General features: G+C 40.7%; 1 protein-coding gene and 1 long non-coding RNA gene across 2 annotated transcripts in view; one reads left to right on the top strand and one right to left on the bottom strand.

The window, feature by feature from the left end:
- The window catches only part of LOC145542581 (phosphatidylcholine transfer protein-like), a 28,434-nt gene extending 24,584 nt beyond the window's left edge, over positions 1-3,850 (top strand). Inside the window, exons 4-6 of the mRNA XM_081581655.1 lie at positions 670-841; positions 1,829-1,896; positions 3,000-3,850. Of these exons, the coding sequence (XP_081437781.1) occupies positions 670-841; positions 1,829-1,896; positions 3,000-3,065 (306 nt within the window). The 3' untranslated portion in view covers positions 3,066-3,850. The remainder of the gene's footprint in view (positions 1-669; positions 842-1,828; positions 1,897-2,999) is intronic.
- LOC145542582 (uncharacterized) lies at positions 533-11,501 on the bottom strand. The gene is made up of 4 exons (XR_014079952.1): positions 11,384-11,501; positions 10,638-10,705; positions 2,839-2,939; positions 533-895 (listed from the first exon to the last, which is right to left on the bottom strand). It is a non-coding gene; the product is annotated as an uncharacterized LOC145542582 (long non-coding RNA).
- Between the last annotated feature and the right edge of the window lie 5,514 nt (positions 11,502-17,015).

The raw sequence follows: 17,015 nt of genomic DNA, 5'->3' as shown, positions 1-17,015 counted from the left end.
AGTGAGATTCTGCTCCAGTCTTTCTCCAATGCCCCCACCAAGCCTGTCTATAGGCAGTGTTATCCTTTTTTTCTTACACAGTGAAGCCAAATCTCAGCAAAATTAAGTTACCCAGGATCACAGCTGATAAATGACCAATCCTCTGAGATCTCATTGCTTTACTGGAGAAAAGAGGAGTGGGTTCCCCTCATAATTAGAGCAGCAAGAAATCATTGACAGGTGGGTAATGCATGCTCTTGAGTTTCCCAGGTGGCTCAGTGGTGAAGAATCTGCCTGCCAGTACAAGATATGCAGGAGCTGTGGGTTTGATCCCTGGGTCAGGAAGATTCCCTGGAGGAGGACATGGCAACCCACTCCAGTATTCTTGCCTGAAAAGTCCCATGGACAGAGGAGCCTGGTGGGCTACAGTCCATGGGGTCGCAAAGAGTCAGACCCCAGTTAGGAACTGAGTATGTACACAATGCCTGCTATGAAAAGAGAACACCAGCGGGGAGGCGACAGGGTTTTGCAAGGAAGTTAGGCAGACCAAGCAGAAAGTGAACTGACAGTTTAAGGGAGCAAACACCAAGTGGAGGCAACAAAATAATTTCCTTTTGCTTCTGACTTGTGGGCTTTCCTTCTACCCATCTGAAAGGTTTCATTCTTGTCTTGCCTTGACTGGCAGTGTAGTGTGTCTATCTGCAGCAGCGGCGAGAACTGGACTTCAGAGGGCGGAAGATTCAGGTGATCCTGGCCAAGACCACCTCGGTGCCACAGTTTCCGGAGAGGTCAGGCTTCATCCGGGTGAGGCAGTGCCAAGTGAAGCTGGCGGTGGAGAGTGATGGCAGTAACCGGAGCAAAGGTAAAAAGAAGGCACCTGTTGGTGTGCTGGTGTGCCCTGTGAAGGCTGCAGTAACTGTGAGGCACATAAAATGCATGATGCATTTTCCCTGAGGTCAGAGAACTGGACATGGGTCCAAAGGAAGCAGAGGAGACTCAATTCACCCCTGAAGTTGGGCTACAATGCAAGGTGGTTGTTTAAATCTGATCAATCTATTTTTTACTTGCTCTTGCATTGTCCAAATGAAATCGGGACATCGAAGTGAATCAAAAGGTTTAGGAATTCACTTCAGGCTGCTCTTGTACTGCACATTCTGGCTGGAGGTGGGCAGGAAGGCTAGTGGGACCATCTCTGAGGAAGTACCTCTCACTCAGCAAAAACTAAGGGACTCAGGACCTGTCTGCCTTGAGTTCCATACTCAGGAGAGAATCTGGGAGGGGTTTATGTGGCCACCTGCTGGACTGGAATGGGTGTGGCCTTGAGACTGTAGTAAAATCTGAACAGTAGTTCTGATGTGTGTTAGATCTGCCACCTTGGGTGTATCACCCCACTCTTCTACGTTTCAGTTTTATCATTTATAAACTGGAGTTTAATTTTATCAACTGTTATAATTAAGATAATTGAGAGAAATAATTAAATGAGATATATATCCAAATATCTGGCACTTATGCTATGCTATGCAATGCTATGCTAAGTCACTTCAGTCGTGTCCAACTCTATGAACTGTAGCCAGCCAGGTTCCTCTGCCCATGTGGATTCTCCAGGCAAGAATACTGGAGTGGATTGCCATGCCCTCCTCATCTAGCATTTGCCACGGGTTTAATAAACAGCAGCAGAATGTGCCTTGGCTGTTTGCCAAAGTGTCTATATAAGTCTCCCATAAAGGAGATGGCAGAGTCCACTTGAATTGTGTTACCTCCCTCCTTAATTTCTTGGCCTGACTACAAACCTGGATGTTTGCTGCTGTATTTTTCCTCTTTTTGAATTGTCCTTTCTTTCCCTCTCTAGTATTCATTTATTGCTTCATAAACCCTGGTGGCCGTATTCCATCCTGGATCATTAACTTGGTTGCCAAGGTGAGACCCCCAGAGGCAGGAGGGGAAGTGTGTTTGACAAATGTTGACTTAGCCTGTGGGGCTGTTAGATTGAAGAGATGTGCAATCTCAGGCCTCATGATGCTCTTTTATGAAGCAGCATGGTTGACTGACTCTGGTTAGGACTGGGGTTGCCAACACCTAGGAGTGAGGTTGGGACAAAAGACCAGAATCTTTATCTGGAACATCAGCTCCACCCTACTTTCCCACCAAGATCCCACCAGCATCACTCTCTGGAACCTTTGGACAATAACCGGCTCCTTGTAGGAACAAGGGTGCTTGTGGGCCCTTTATCTGCTTATGGAGGAGTTAGGCCAACATGGCTTGGGAGACGATGAGATATGTTCAAGCCTGGGGAAGCCTCCGATTTCATTTTTGTGTTTTCTTTCTATAAGGTGAAGGGACTTCAGTGGTACACAGATCACTCATGGAGACCATTCAGTCTGCTTTGTGAGGTCCTACTTACAGGCTGGTGGGCTCACCAATTCCCAGGGAGAGAGAAAAAGTACACAAACTTGAGTCAAACACATCATAGTTTGAATTCTGGTCCTACTTCTGACTATGTAATCTAGGGAAGCCATCAGTTTCTTCCCTCAAAATAAAAATGGGGATGGATATTTCCACAATGTAGAGAAGGAGTAACCAAAACAACATTTGAGGAAAGTCTGGGCAATGTTCAACACTAAAGGATGACATATCCTGCCTCTTGCTCCCAATTCTTACCAATTTCTAATTCTGTAAAACAAGTCCTTTCTTTCATCTTTTTGGAAGAATCACACAGCCCAGCCAAGTCCCATTTCCTGAGTTTTCTTTTTCTTTTAAAAAATAGTGTCTTAGAATTATCTTAGCTTTCTATTAGCAAAAGTTAAAATATGCAAGGTCTGACAACAGTGGCCCCTACCTTACCTCTGCCCTGAGTCTTACCTTTTTCATCATCAATGACAACATTCTGTTGAAATCTTAACAGGAGCACTATTGTCATATTTGTTATTCCCCAAGGCATCTTCCTTCACCTTTGCCACATCCTGAGAATCAAGAGTAGTTGCTGTGAGGACACAGAAATGACAGTCTCCTTTTCTTTGCAGAATGGAGTTCCTGGCTTCCTGGCTGACTTGGAGGATGCCTGCCTGAGGTACCAGAGGAGAACCTAAGAGAAATTTAGAAGCCTCTTGTTCAGGAATGATGTCCCTGAAATTGCCACAACTAGTGACGCTCAGCATGTCTGTCATTTTTCCATCTCAGAGGCCTGCATAGTCTCCAGCACCTTGTGCCCAAGTGTGCCAGCCTGATGCCTAGCTTCCTTTCCCATTCTCCCCACTCTGGGACACACTGCCTTGTTTCGCTGTAGAAAGTGGGTCAGATTAGGAAAAACCTTGCTTGTTTACTTTTTTAAAAGGTTCCCTCCCTCAGGAGGGAACCCAGTCATTCCACAGTTCCATTCTAGGGGGATGATGGGTGGAGGACTGGTAACACTACCAAAGAGTGACTGACCTGAGCAAGTTGTCTCCTTCCCACATGTGAGTTTTTGCAACACAAGAGGGTGACTTCTTGTTGCAGTTGCATTACCTTCGGAGTTGATTCGCAGTACACCAAGAGTGGAAGACTCATGTCCATTTTCCTTTTGCTCTGTTGACTTGATTTGTCTGATTTGAGATGATAATCCACCAAGCTTCTCCCCATTTCTATTTGTAGAGGATCATGAGCAGTTTCAATTTCAAATCATTTTGAAAAATGTTGCAGACCTGACTATATGTATAGTGTGGTGACAATTATCTCAATACTGGTGTCTAGGTTTTTCTCTGCCACTGGAGAAGGCTGTCTGTACTTCATTAGCTCTGAATTTCTGGATACTGAGGCATCAAGACAGCTCTGGCAGTTAATAGAAGCCAACCTGTTTTACACACAGCATTGAATAAATTGTCTTTTAGGCAAGAAATGGATTTCTCTTCTAGAATATTTTGAGATGTTGAAGGGATAGTTGTTGTTGTTGTTCAGTTGCTCAGTCATATTTGACTCTTTGTGACCCCATGGACTGCAGCATGCCAGGCTTCCTGTCCTACACATCTCCCAGAGTTTGCTCAAACTCATGTCCATTGAGTCAATGATGCCATCCAACCATCTCATTCTCCGTGTCCCTGTTCTCCTTCTGCCCTCAATCTTTCACAGCATAGGGGTCTTTCCCAATGAGTTGTCTCTTTGCATCAGGTGACCAAAGTATTGGAATTTCAGCTTCAGCATCAGTCCTTCCTATGAGGATTCAGGATTGATTTCCATTAGGATTGACTGGTTTGATCTCCTTGCAGTCCAAGGGACTCTCAAGAGTCTTCTTCAGCACCACAGTTCAAAAGCATCAATTCTTTGGTGCTCAGTCTTCTTTATGGTTCAACTCTCATATCTGTACATGACTACTGGATAAAAAACATAGCTTTGACTGGACAGATATTTGTAGGCAAAGTGATGTTTCTGCTTTTTAATATACTGTCTGGGTATCTCAATGGGTTGACATTGGCCTGCTGCAGGTTCAGGGACACTGGCAGCAGCAGTCCTGGGAGCAGGGCAGGCATACTGGCATAAGTCCTTGAGGAGGAAGTTGCCATTACCCCTACCATAGAGACTATAGCCTACCATAAAGACTGCAAACTCTAGGACTGGGTCGCCTCAGGCCAGACTACAGGGAGGGAGCACAGCCCCACCTACCAGCAGAAAATTGGATTAAAGATTTACTGAGCATGGCCCTGCACACCAAAACAAGTCCCAGTTTTCCCCACAGCCAGTCTCTCCCATCAGGAAGCTTGCATACACCTCTTATCCTCATCTATTAGAGGGCAGACAGAATGAAAACCACAATTACAGAAAACTAACCAAAATGATCACATGGATCACAGTCTTGTGTAACTCAGTGAAACTGAACCATGCCATGCAGGCCACCTGAGAAGGACAGGTCTTGGCAGAGAGTTCTGACAACACGTGGTCCACTGGAGAAAGGAATGGCAAACCACTTCAGCATTCTTGCCTTGAAAAGGGATAATAGTTCTCTTGTTATTGAATTAGTGTTGTGGTTGACTCTACAGCTTTCTCTCAGGAATTCTACCTAAGTTATCCACTTCTCCCACCACCAGAAGACTTCCCATTTTCTGCTTCTCTCTTGAAATTTGGAAGGAAAGATATCCTGTGTACAAAGGGACAGTCTTAAAATCTTGGGTAACATTTTACTTTAATTACTGTGTGTGATGGTACTAAACCTTGATTAATGGGCATAAAACTTCAGCATTTAATTCCTAGAAGCAGCAAATTTATTAATGGGATACCTCAGACTTTGTCTTGTCTCTTTAGAAGGGGAAGTGCATTGAATACCAAATAAATAGTGACTTATACTTGTCCTGTCTTCTGTCTCCTTCCTGCTTTGTTCCTTTTGTGTGAGTGCATCTGTTAGGTCTCTTTGGTTTGCAAGTCACATCCTATCTAACTCACGTACTTGAATATAAAAGTCATTTTAGACTCACTTACATGTAAGACCAAATGTAGAGTGGTCTCAGGTAGGGGTTTATGAGTGCTCAAACTGGCATTTGGAATCAACTCTGTTCTTCTTTAAGCTTTCTTTAATGTTAGACTGTTTTTGCTGGCAGGATCACTTCTGTTAGCAAAGGGTAGGCCTGCATCTTCCCAGATTCATACCAAGTCAATAAAAGACAGCATTTCTATCCAGTAGATCACGAACCATCCTATGCTTCCCTCTAAAACATATGTCAATCCCTGCTGCAGTCACTGTGGTCACATGGATAGAACTGTGCAAATTAACAATTACTTCATAAATGTGTCATTAAAATATCACTATCAGTAAGGTGGCTGAAATTTAATTTTAGATAAAGTAAATGTGAATGTCTCATGTAATTGAGGTCAAGTTACCAGTCATTTGTCATTGAAGACAAGTAATAAAGTTATAGCCTTTGAATAGAGAGTTGACATGAAATGCTGTCAGGCAAAATGTATATTTAAACAGTATTTGATGATCTGCTAAAAACACTGAGATAACTAAGAGTACTAACATTCTAGGTAGGAGATTTTTTAAAAGTCACTAAGCTTGCTCTGATTAGTAGAATTAAGGCCCTTTTGGCATTCAAGATTTCTGAATCAGGGAAGACAGTCCTACACAGCATTGAAACTTGAGGTTACATGGGGAACTGAGAACCCCTGAGCAAACAGTAAACTTCTTGTTGTTCAGTCATTAAGGCATGTTCAACTCTTTTGATCCCATGTACTGCAGCATGCCAAGCTCTCCCATGCTTCACTCTCTTCTGGAGTTTTCCCAGTCTCATATCCATTCAGTTAGTGATACTATCCAAACATCACATCCTCTGTTGCTCTCTTCTCCTCCTGCTTTCAGTCTTTCCCAGCATCAGAGTCTTTTTCAATGAGTCAGCTCTTTGCATGAGGTGGCCAAAGTGTTGGAGCTTCAGCATCAGTCCTTCAAAGAATATTCAGTGTTGATTTCCTTTAGGATTGATTGGTTTCATCTCATTTCAGTCCAGGGGACTCTCAAGCGTCTTCTCTAGCACCACAATATGAGAACATCAATTCTTCCACACTCAGCCTTCTTTATGGTCCAACTCTCACATCTGTGTATTACTACCAGAAAAGCCATAACTTTGAGTATATGGATTTTTGCCAGCAAATAATGTCTCTGCTTTTTAATACTCTGTCTAGGTTTGTCACACCTTTCCTTCCAAGGAGCAAGCATCGTTTAATTTCATGTCTGCAGTCACCATCCACAGTGATTTTGGAGCCCAAGAAGATAAAATCTGTCACTGTTTCCACTTTTCCCCTTCTATTTGCTATGAGGTGATGGGACTGGATGACATGATCTTTGTTTTTTGAATGTTGGATTTTAACCCAGCTTTTTCACTCTCTGCTTTTACCTTCATCCAGAGGTTCCTTAGTTCTTCTTCATTTTCTTCCATTAAAGTAGTATCATATGCATATCTGAGGTTGTTGATATTTCTCCTGGCAATCTTGATTCCATCTTGTGCTTCAACCAGCCTAGCACTTCACATGATGTACTCTGCATAGAAGTTAAATAAGCAGGGTGAAAATACTCGACACCTTGACATACTCTTTTCCCAATTTTGAACCAGTCCATCTGCTCCATGTCTAGTTTTAGCTGTTGCTTTTTGACCTGCTTACAGTTTTCTCAATAGGCAGGTAAGGTGGTCTGGTATTCCCATCTTTTTCAGCATTTTCCACAGTTTGTTGTGATCCACACAGTCAAAGGCTATAGTATATGAAGCATAAGTAGATGTTTTTCTGGAATCCCCTTGCTTTCTCTATGATCCAATGAATCTATCCAGCTTGTACATCTGGAAGTTCTTGGTTCATGTACGCTGAAGCTTAGCTTGAAGGATTTTGAGCATTACCTTGCTAGCATGTGAAATGAGTGCAATTGTACAGTAGTTTAACATTGTTTGGCATTGCCCTTCTTTGGGATTGAAATGAAAACTGACATTTTCCCATCCTGTGGCCACTGCTGAGTTTTGCAAATTTGCTGCCATTGGGAGCAGCACTTTAACAGCATCATCATTTAGGATTTGAAATAACTCAGGTGGAATTCCATCACCTCCACTAGCTTTGTTCATAGTAATCCTTTCTAAGGCCCACTTGACTTCACACTCCAGGATGTCTGGCACTAGGTGAGTAACACCATCGTGGGGGTCCAGGTCATTAAGACCTTTTTTGTATAGTTCTTCTGTGTATTCTTGCCACCTCTTCTTTTTCTCTTCTGCTTCTGTTAGGTCCTTACTGATACCTTGCACCCTGTAGGACTCATCTTCCAGTGTCACATCTTTTTGCTTTTTCATACCATTCATAGGGTTCTTTAGGCAAAAATACTGGAGTGGTTTGCCTTTCCTCCCTCCAATGGACCGCATTTTGTCAGAACTCTCCACTGTCAGAACTCTCCATCTGTCTTGCGTGGCTCTGCATGGCATGACATAACTCAGAGCTTCATTGAGTTATGCAAGTCCCTTATGCAAGACAAGGCTTTGATCCATGAAGGGGCATATAGCAAATGTCAGGGGTTGACCTGTATTCCTCAGGGTCTGCCTCTCCTCAGGGGCTGAAAGTATCATTTGGAGCACCTTCCTATTGCTAGGATGGATGCTGCCAATTCTAATTGATTTCTGCTCAAACAAACTCTTAAAAATCTTAATGTTCTTCAGTTTATATTTTAACAGCTCTGGTGTTGAAGAATGAACTGAGCCAAATGGACCTCAGCAGCACAAGCAAGGATACTCCCATGTCTGCTGAGTTTTTGAGCTCACTGCTCTCCCTCTGCTTCTGCAAGTGGTGAGCAAGTCCTTCTCAGATTCTAGCTCTGCAGTTTTACATGAGCGTTCAGACTTTATTTTAGCATTTGTTTCTCTGGACTGCGGCCCCCAAGTTGGCCAGAAAGAGACTACATCTGACTTAGAAACTGGACTGGGTCTGGGATTGGACTGGACCCAGCTTAGAAATTGGACTCGGTCCAGAGTCAGACTGGGTCTTATTTAAGTTGGACTGAGTCCAGTGTGAGGCCTCAGGAGAATAAACTTTTGTTTTAAGGCTGGACAAATAGGCTACCCTTACCAAAAATAATCTTGATCTTGGTGGCCACAGGGGAGAAATTTTACCCCAGATTTTCTTATCATTTGTCATGTTATCTAGAACTAAAGTGATCTCAGTCAACTACTCATGATAAACAGTAGAGGAAAAATGATTTTTCCTTCTCTAAAAATTTTTGGTGATCAGGATGGGACCTACTGGGACATCCTTATTACTCCAGACCTGCAGACAGCAAAGGTAAGGGGTCCTACCAAAGTCAGCTCTCTCATCTCTATCTCCATCTGTGGTGCTTAGTTAACAGAGCAAGGTTAAATTGCACTTTCTCCCTTCCTTTCCAAATTTAGATTAACAGGGAGAAAATATTTAAATGTATCAGATCTTTGAATTGTGACTCTCAAATTTCCTTTTGAGTTCACATTCATTGTAGGTCCCTTCTACCCCAAAGACAGTCATTTCCTTCTTGTTTGTCTAACTTTTGTCCTGAGAACTTGGCTTAGCAAAAGCCAGGTTTGGGATCCCCCAAAATTTTGACTGGGAATGTGGGTTGTACTCCATGTGCAGCTGTGGTTTTATCCCTGTTGCCAGCTCTCAGCCCTTTCTTCATTTTGCTTACCCTTGGGGCTTGCTCTAGATCTTGGGAGGATAATGTCTTTTGCACTCTCTTTGGGGACTTCTCTTGTTCCCATGGGATTGTTCAATACTACCAGAAATATGTACTGTTTGTCCAGCTCAAACCTAACAATATATTTGGCAGGACTTTTTTTTTTTAAGTAGCTCTCTTGTAGGAAACTTGCCAAATATGAAGCTGGTAATAAATGCCTGATGGGAATTTGTTTTTAAGCCTTCTCCACTAAGCTAAAATGAAACTGCACCAAGAAGGCAAGGAAAACTCTGAAGCCTTTGTGATGGACTTACCAAAATGCTCCAAAGACACACAATTCTAAATTGAGAACATAGGAATCTTTTTAAATATATATATAATTTATTTATTTTCTTATTGAAGGATAATTGCTTTACAGAAGTTTGTTTTTTTCTGTCAACCTTCAACATGAATGAGCCGTAGGTATACATATATCCCCTCCCTTTTGAACTTCTCTCCCATCTCCCTCCCCATCCCACCCCTCTAGGTTGAGAACATAGGAATCTTTTGATTTCCATCTTAGTTGAAGCCCTTCTCCCTGATGTAAAGAAGCAAATTGAGAATAATAAAGATGGATGGGTGGGTTAGCCTCCATATTGTTCAAGTTGCCACTCAATTCTTTGAGGAATTAAAGAAACGTATACTTATCTTATAAACCAGGCCTTTATTATAACTGAAAAGTAGGCTCTAGAAAGAATTCAAAGCCCACTTGTCCTTTTTACCAGTGCCCAAATGTACCCTTTTCATCTCAAAATGCTTGCAGATATTGTAAAGTTCTGGATTTAAGGAACAAAAGTCCTTGATGCAACTTCCATTCTTTCTTTTTGTCTTTGAGATATAAATATTCTACATAGTCTTCTCTAGGATACAAAGGAATTCTCATAAGAAGGAGAGAAAAAAGTCCATTTTGATAATTAGGAGTAGGAAACATCTTAAAAGACTCACTCACAAATATTAGTAAAAAGCTATCTGAGCAGATAACCTTAATTTATTCCATCTCCCAGAATCACAATGGACTCAAATCTTCTTTTATAAACCACCGAGTTTCATATTATCATATCTGTTTATTTCTTTCTCTACCTATATGCTATAGTGAATTTTTTGTACTTCTGAATGACATTTCGAAAATTATTTTTAAAGGTCCAGTTAACTGACTTGAAGTTCAACAAGAAATATACAAGTCAAGTGTACTATCAGAAATATAGAAACTAACCCAAATGTTTTCCAGATCATGTGATCTAGGATAATATTTGGTAAGTAAACCTAGCTTACAAGGGCAATTGAATGATGCTACAAAAACAATGGAAAATCTGGTTATATGCCCAAACTTCTAACCAAGAAATAGTTCAGCTATAGGAGCCAATTAAATTACTATAAAACATTCCTTCATCTGTAAAACAAATCTTTTTTTTTTCCTTTGCCAACTAAAAATTTTCACTCACCACCTGGCACTACAAGAGTGAAGTCCCCAGCCACTGCAGTCACTGACCTTCAATAGATCTTGAAAGGAGTTCAGGGTGGAAATTAGGAATGAAGCACTCAGTGCTCTGGGAAGTTCTGGCAAAACAGATTTTTGGTTAGTTAGATATTTTCAGGAGAAGAGTTTATTAGCCCAATTTCTTGCTTTTTCTTATATCTAGAAAATCACTAAAACTATTAATGGACATCTGCTCCACATGAATAGCAGCACTCTTTCTGAGACTAGTGGAAACCTTCTGCCAAAATGTTTGCTTGACTGCATGTATCCCTGTTCACTAAAATCACATATATACTGACCTCCCCTGCCTACTTTTCAGAGCAGTTCCTCAGAGATATCTGAGAGGGTGAATCCTGGGCCACAGTTCTCATTTTGTCTCAAGTAAAACTTAACTTAAAGCTCTCACATTGTGCTTTTTTTGTTGATAATTTTGGCAGTCAACAAAAAGACCCAGAGCAGACTTCTTGCCTTTTTCTGAACTTTATGAAAAACCAGAGGTTGGTACCAATAGAGACCTTCTGTGCCCATCCACCTTCTCAGAGAGTTCAGATGAATTTAGAGTGAGCCTCTCTTGGTTCTTGCATCTCTCTTATAGGTTGATGACCTTGAGTTCTATTTGGTGATCTATAACAGGTATCTGAAGCCTGGCTTGGAGAATTTTGAGCATTACTTTACTAGCATGTGAGATCAGTACAATTGTGTGGTAGTTTGAGCATCATTTGGCATTGTCTTTCTTTGGCATTGGAATGAAAACTGACCTTTTCTAGTCCTGTGGCCACTGCTAAGTTTTCCAAATTTGCTGGCATATTGAGTGCAGCACTTTCACAGCATCACCTTTGAGGATTTGAAATAGCCCAACTGGAATTCCAAAACCTCCATAGTGATGCTTTGTCCATAGTGATGCTTCCTAAGGCCCACATGACTTCATATTCCAGAATGTCTGGCTCTAGGTGAGTGATCACACCATCGTGATTGTCTGGGTCATGAAGATCTCTTTTGTACAGTTCTTCTGTGTAATCTTGGCACCTCTTCCTAATTTCTTCTGCTTCTGTTAGCTCCATACCATTTATGTCCTTTATTGAGCCCATTATTGCAGGAAATATTCCCTTGGTCTCTCTAATTTTCTTGAAGAGATCTCTAGTCTTTCCCATTCTATTGTTTTCCTCTATTTCTTTGCATTGATTGCTGAGGGAGGCTTTCTTATCTCTCCTTGCTATTCTTTGGAACTCTGCATTCAAATGGGAATATCTTTCCTTTCCTCTTTTGCTTTTTGCTTCTCTTCTTTTCCCAGCTATTTGTAAAGCCTCCTCAGACAGCCATTTTGCTTTTCTGCATTTCTTTTTCTTGGGGATGGTCTTGATCCCTGTCTCCTGTACAGTGTCATGAACCTCCATCCATAGTTCTCCAGGCACTCTGTCTATCAGATCTAGTCCCTTAAATCTATTCCTCACTCCCACTGTATAATCATAAGGGATTTGATTTAGGTCACCCCTGAATTGTCTAGTGGTTTTCCCCACTTTCTTCAATTTCAGTCTGAATTTGGCAATAAGGAGTTCATGATCTGAGCCACAGTCAGCTCCCGATCTTGTTTTCACGGACCTTCCAGATGTTCAAGTTGGTTTTAGAGAAGGCAAAGGAACCAGAGATCAAACTGCCAACATCTGCTGGATTATCGAAAAAGCAAGAGAGTTCCAGAAAAAACATCCATTTCTGCTTTATTGACTATGCCTTTATTGCCTTTGACCTCGTGGATCACAATAAACTGTGGAAAATTCTTCAAGAGATGGGAATACCAGACCACCTCACCTGCCTCTTGAGAAACCTGTATGCAGGTCAGGAAGCAACAGTTAGAACTGGACATGGAACAACAGACTTCTCCCAAATAGGAAAAGGAGTACATCAAGGCTGTATATCGTCACCTTGCTTATTTAACTTATGTGCAGACTACATCATGAGAATCTCTGGGCTGGATGAGGCAGAAGCTGGAATCAAGATTGCTGGGAGAAATATCAATAACCTCAGATATGCAGATGATACCACCCTTAGGGCAGAAAGTGAAGAAGAACTAAAGAGACTCTTGATGAAAGTGAAAGAGGAGAGTGAAAAAGTTGGCTTAAAGCTCAACATTCAGAAAACTAAGATCATGGCATCTGGTCCCATCACTTCATGGGAAATAGATGGGGAAACAGTGGAAACAGTGTCAGACTTTATTTTTGTGGGCTCCAAAATCACTGCTGATGATGATTGCAGCCATGAAATTAAAAGACGCTTACTCTTTGGAAGGAAGTTTATGACCAATCTAGATAGCATATTTAAAAGCAGAGACAATACTCTGCCAACAAAGGTCCGTCTAGTCAAGGCTATGGTTTTTCCAGTGGTCATGTATGGATGTGAGAGTTCGATGGTGAAGAAAGCTGAGCGCTGAAGAATTGATGCTTTTGAACTGTGGTGTTGGAGAAGACTCTTGCGAGTCCCTTGGACTGCAAGGAGATCCAACCAGTCCATCCTAAAGGAGATCAGTCCTGGGTGTTCATTGGAAGGACTAATGTTGAAGCTGAAACTCCAATACTTTGGCCACCTCATGCGAATAGTTGACTCATTGGAAAAGACCCTGATGCTGGAAAGGATTGAAGGCGGGAGGAGAAGGGGACGACAGAGGATGAGATGGTTGGATGGCATCACAGACTCAATGGACATGGGTTTGGGTAAACTCTGGGAGTTGGTGACGGACAGGGAGGCCTGGCATGCTGCGATTCATGAGTTTGCAAAGAGTAGGACACAACTGAGCGACTGAACTGAACTGAATTGATTCTGAGGTTCATCTTTTCATCTTATTTATGGTTTCATTTGCTGTGCAAAAGTTTTTAAGTTTAATTAAGTACCATTTGTTTTTTTTTTGTTTTTTTTTCTTATTTTATTTTATTTTTTTTATAAATTTATTTATTTTAGTTGGGGGCTAATTACTTTACAATATTGTAATAGTTTTTGCCATACATCGACATGAATCAGCCATGGGTTTACATGTGTTCCCCTTCCTGCACCCCCACCCACCTCCCTCCCCATCCCATCCCTCTGGGTCATCCCATTGCCCCGGCCCCGAGCCCTTGTCTCATGCATCGAACATGGAATGGTGTTCCGTTTCACATATGATAATATACATGTTTCAATGCTATTCTCCCAGAACGTCCCACCCTCACCTTCTCCCTCAGAGTCCATAAAATTGTTCTATGCATCTGTGTCTCTTATTCTGTCTCGCATATAGGGTTATCGTTACCATCTTTCAAATTCCATATATATGCATTAGTATACTGTATTGTTGTTTTTCTTTCTGGCTTACTTCACTCTGTATAATGGGCTCCAGTTTCATCCATCTCAGTAGAACAGATTCAAATGTATTTTTTTTTTTTAATGGCTGAGTAATATTCCATTGTGTATATGTACCACAGCTTCCTTATCCATTCGTCTGCTGAGGGACATCTAGGTTGCTTCCATGTCCCGGCTATTGTAAACAGTGCTGCGATGAACATTGGGGTACACGCGTCTCTTTCAATTCTGGTTTCCTCGGTGTATATGCCCAGCAGTGGGATTGCTGGGTCATATGGCAGTTCTATTCCCAGTTTTTTAAGGAATCTCCACACTGTTCTCCATAGTGGCTGTACTAGTTTGCATTCCCACCAACAGTGTAAGAGGGTTCCCTTTTCTCCACACCCTCTCCAGCATTTATTGCTTGTAGACTTTTGGATAGCAGCCATTCTGACTGGTGTAAAATGGTATCTCATTGTGGTTTTGATTTGCATTTCTCTAATAATGAGTGATGTTGAGCATCTTTTCATGTGTTTGTTAGCCGTCTGTATGTCTTCTTTGGAGAAATGTCTGTTTAGTTCTTTGGCCCATTTTTTGATTGGGTCGTTTATTTTTCTGGAATTCAGCTGTAGAAGTTGCTTGTATATTTTTGAGATTAATTGTTTGTCTGTTGCTTCGTTTGCTATTATTTTCTCCATTCTGAAGGCTGTCTTTTCACCTTGCTTATAGTTTCCTTTGTTGTGCAAAAGCTTTTAATTTGAATTAGGTCCCATTTGTTTATTTTTGCTTTTATTTCCAATATTCTGGGTGGTGGGTCATGGAGGATCCTGCTGTGATTTATGTCGGAGAGTGTTTTGCCTATGTTTTCCTCTAGGAGTTTTATAGTTTCTGGTCTTATGTTTAGATCTTTAATCCATTTTGAGTTTATTTTTGTGTATGGTGTTAGGAAGTGTTCTAGTTTCATTCTTTTACAAGTGGTTGACCAGTTTTCCCAGCATCACTTGTTAAAGAGATTGTCTTTTCTCCATTGTATATTCTTGCCTCCTTTGTCGAAGATAAGGTGTCCATAGGTGCGTGGGTTTATCTCTGGGCTTTCTATTTTGTTCCATTGATCTATATTTCTATCTTTGTGCCAGTACCATACTGTCTTGATGACTGTGGCTTTGTAGTAGAACCTGAAGTCAGGCAGGTTGATTCCTCCAGTTCCATTCTTCTTCCTCAAGATTGCTTTGGCTATTCGAGGTTTCTTATATTTCCATACAAATTGTGAGATGATTTGTTCTAGTTCTGTGAAAAATACCATTGGTAGCTTGATAGGGATTGCATTGAATCTATAGATTGCTTTGGGTAGTATACTCATTTTCACTATATTAATTCTTCCAATCCATGAACACGGTATATTTCTCCATCTGTTTGTGTCCTCTTTGATTTCTTTCATCAGTGTTTTATAGTTTTCTATATATAAGTCTTATGTTTCTTTAGGTAGATATATTCCTAAGTATTTTATTCTTTTTGTTGCAATGGTGAATGGTATTGTTTCCTTCATTTCTATTTCTGTTTTCTCATTATTGGAGTATAGGAATGCAAGGGATTTCTGTGTGTTAATTTTATATCCTGCAACTTTACTATAGTCATTGATTAACTCTAGTAATTTTCTAGTAGAGTCTTTAGGGTTTTCTATGTAGAGGATCATGTCATCTGCAAACAGTGAGAGTTTTACTTCTTCTTTTCCTATCTGGAGTCCTTTTATTTCGTTTTCAGCTCTGATTGCTGTGGCCAAAACTTCCAAAACTATGTTGAATAGTAGTGGTGAAAGTGGGCATCCTTGCCTTGTTCCTGACTTTAGGGGAAATGTTTTCAATTTTTCACCATTGAGGATAATGTTTGCTGTGGGTTTGTCATATATAGCTTTTATTATGTTGAGATATGTTCCTTCTATTCCTGCTTTCTGGAGGGTTTTTATCATAAATGGATGCTGAATTTTGTCAAAGGCTTTTTCTGCATCTATTGAGATAACCATATGGTTTTTTTCTTTCAATTTGTTAATGTGGTGTATTACATTGATTGATTTGCGGATGTTAAAAAAACCTTGCATTCCTGGGATAAAGCCCACTTGGTCATGATGTATGATCTTTTTAATATGATGTTGGATGAGGTCTAATCTTACTGCATTGTGGTCAGAGAAGATGGCTGGGATGATTTCAATTTTTTTGAATTTACCAAGGCTATATTTATGGCCCAGGATGTGATCTATCCTGGAGAAAGTTCCATGTGCACTTGAGAAAAAGGTAAAATTGATTGTTTTGGGGTGGAAAGTCCTGTAAATATCAATTAAATCTAATTTGTCTATTGTATCATTTAAAGTTTGTGTTTCCTTGTTAATTTTCTGTTTAGTTGATCTATCCATATGCGTGAGTGGAGTATTAAAGTCTCCCACTATTATTGTGTTATTGTTAATTTCCCCTTTCATACTTGTTAGTATTTGCCTTATATATTGTGGTGCTCCTATGTTGGGTGCATATATATTTATGATTGTTACGTCTTCTTCTTGGATTGATCCTTTGATCTTTATGTAGTGTCCTTTTCTGTCCCTTTTCACATCCTTTATTTTAAAGTCTATTTTATCTGAAATGAGTATTGCGACTCCTGCTTTCTTTTGGTCTCCGTTTGCATGAAATATGTTTTCCATCCCTTCACTTTCAGCCTGTGTGTGTCCCTAGTTTTGAGGTGGGTCTCTTGTAGACAGCATATATAGGGGTCTTGTTTTTGTATCCATTCAGCAAGCCTTTGTCTTTTGGTTGGGACATTCAACCCATTTACATTTAAGGTAATTATTGATAAGTATGACCACAATGCAGTAAGATTAGACCTCAATTACAGGAAAAAAGCTATTAAAAATTCCAACATATGGAGGCTAAACAACACGCTTCTGAATAACCAACAAATCACAGAAGAAATCAAAAAAGAAATCAAATTATGCATTGAAACGAATGAAAATGAAAACACAGCAACCCAAAACCTATGGGACACTGTAAAAGCAATACTAAGGGGAAGGTTCATAGCAATACAGGCGTACCTCAAGAAACA

Source organism: Giraffa tippelskirchi, chromosome 3, assembly GCF_054371585.1.
Source record: "Giraffa tippelskirchi isolate mGirTip1 chromosome 3, T2T-mGirTip1v1.2.pri, whole genome shotgun sequence".
NCBI classification, from domain to species: Eukaryota; Metazoa; Chordata; class Mammalia; order Artiodactyla; family Giraffidae; genus Giraffa; species Giraffa tippelskirchi.
The sequence above is the reverse complement of the archived record's forward strand: the minus strand, read 5'-3'. Positions and strand labels throughout refer to the sequence as shown.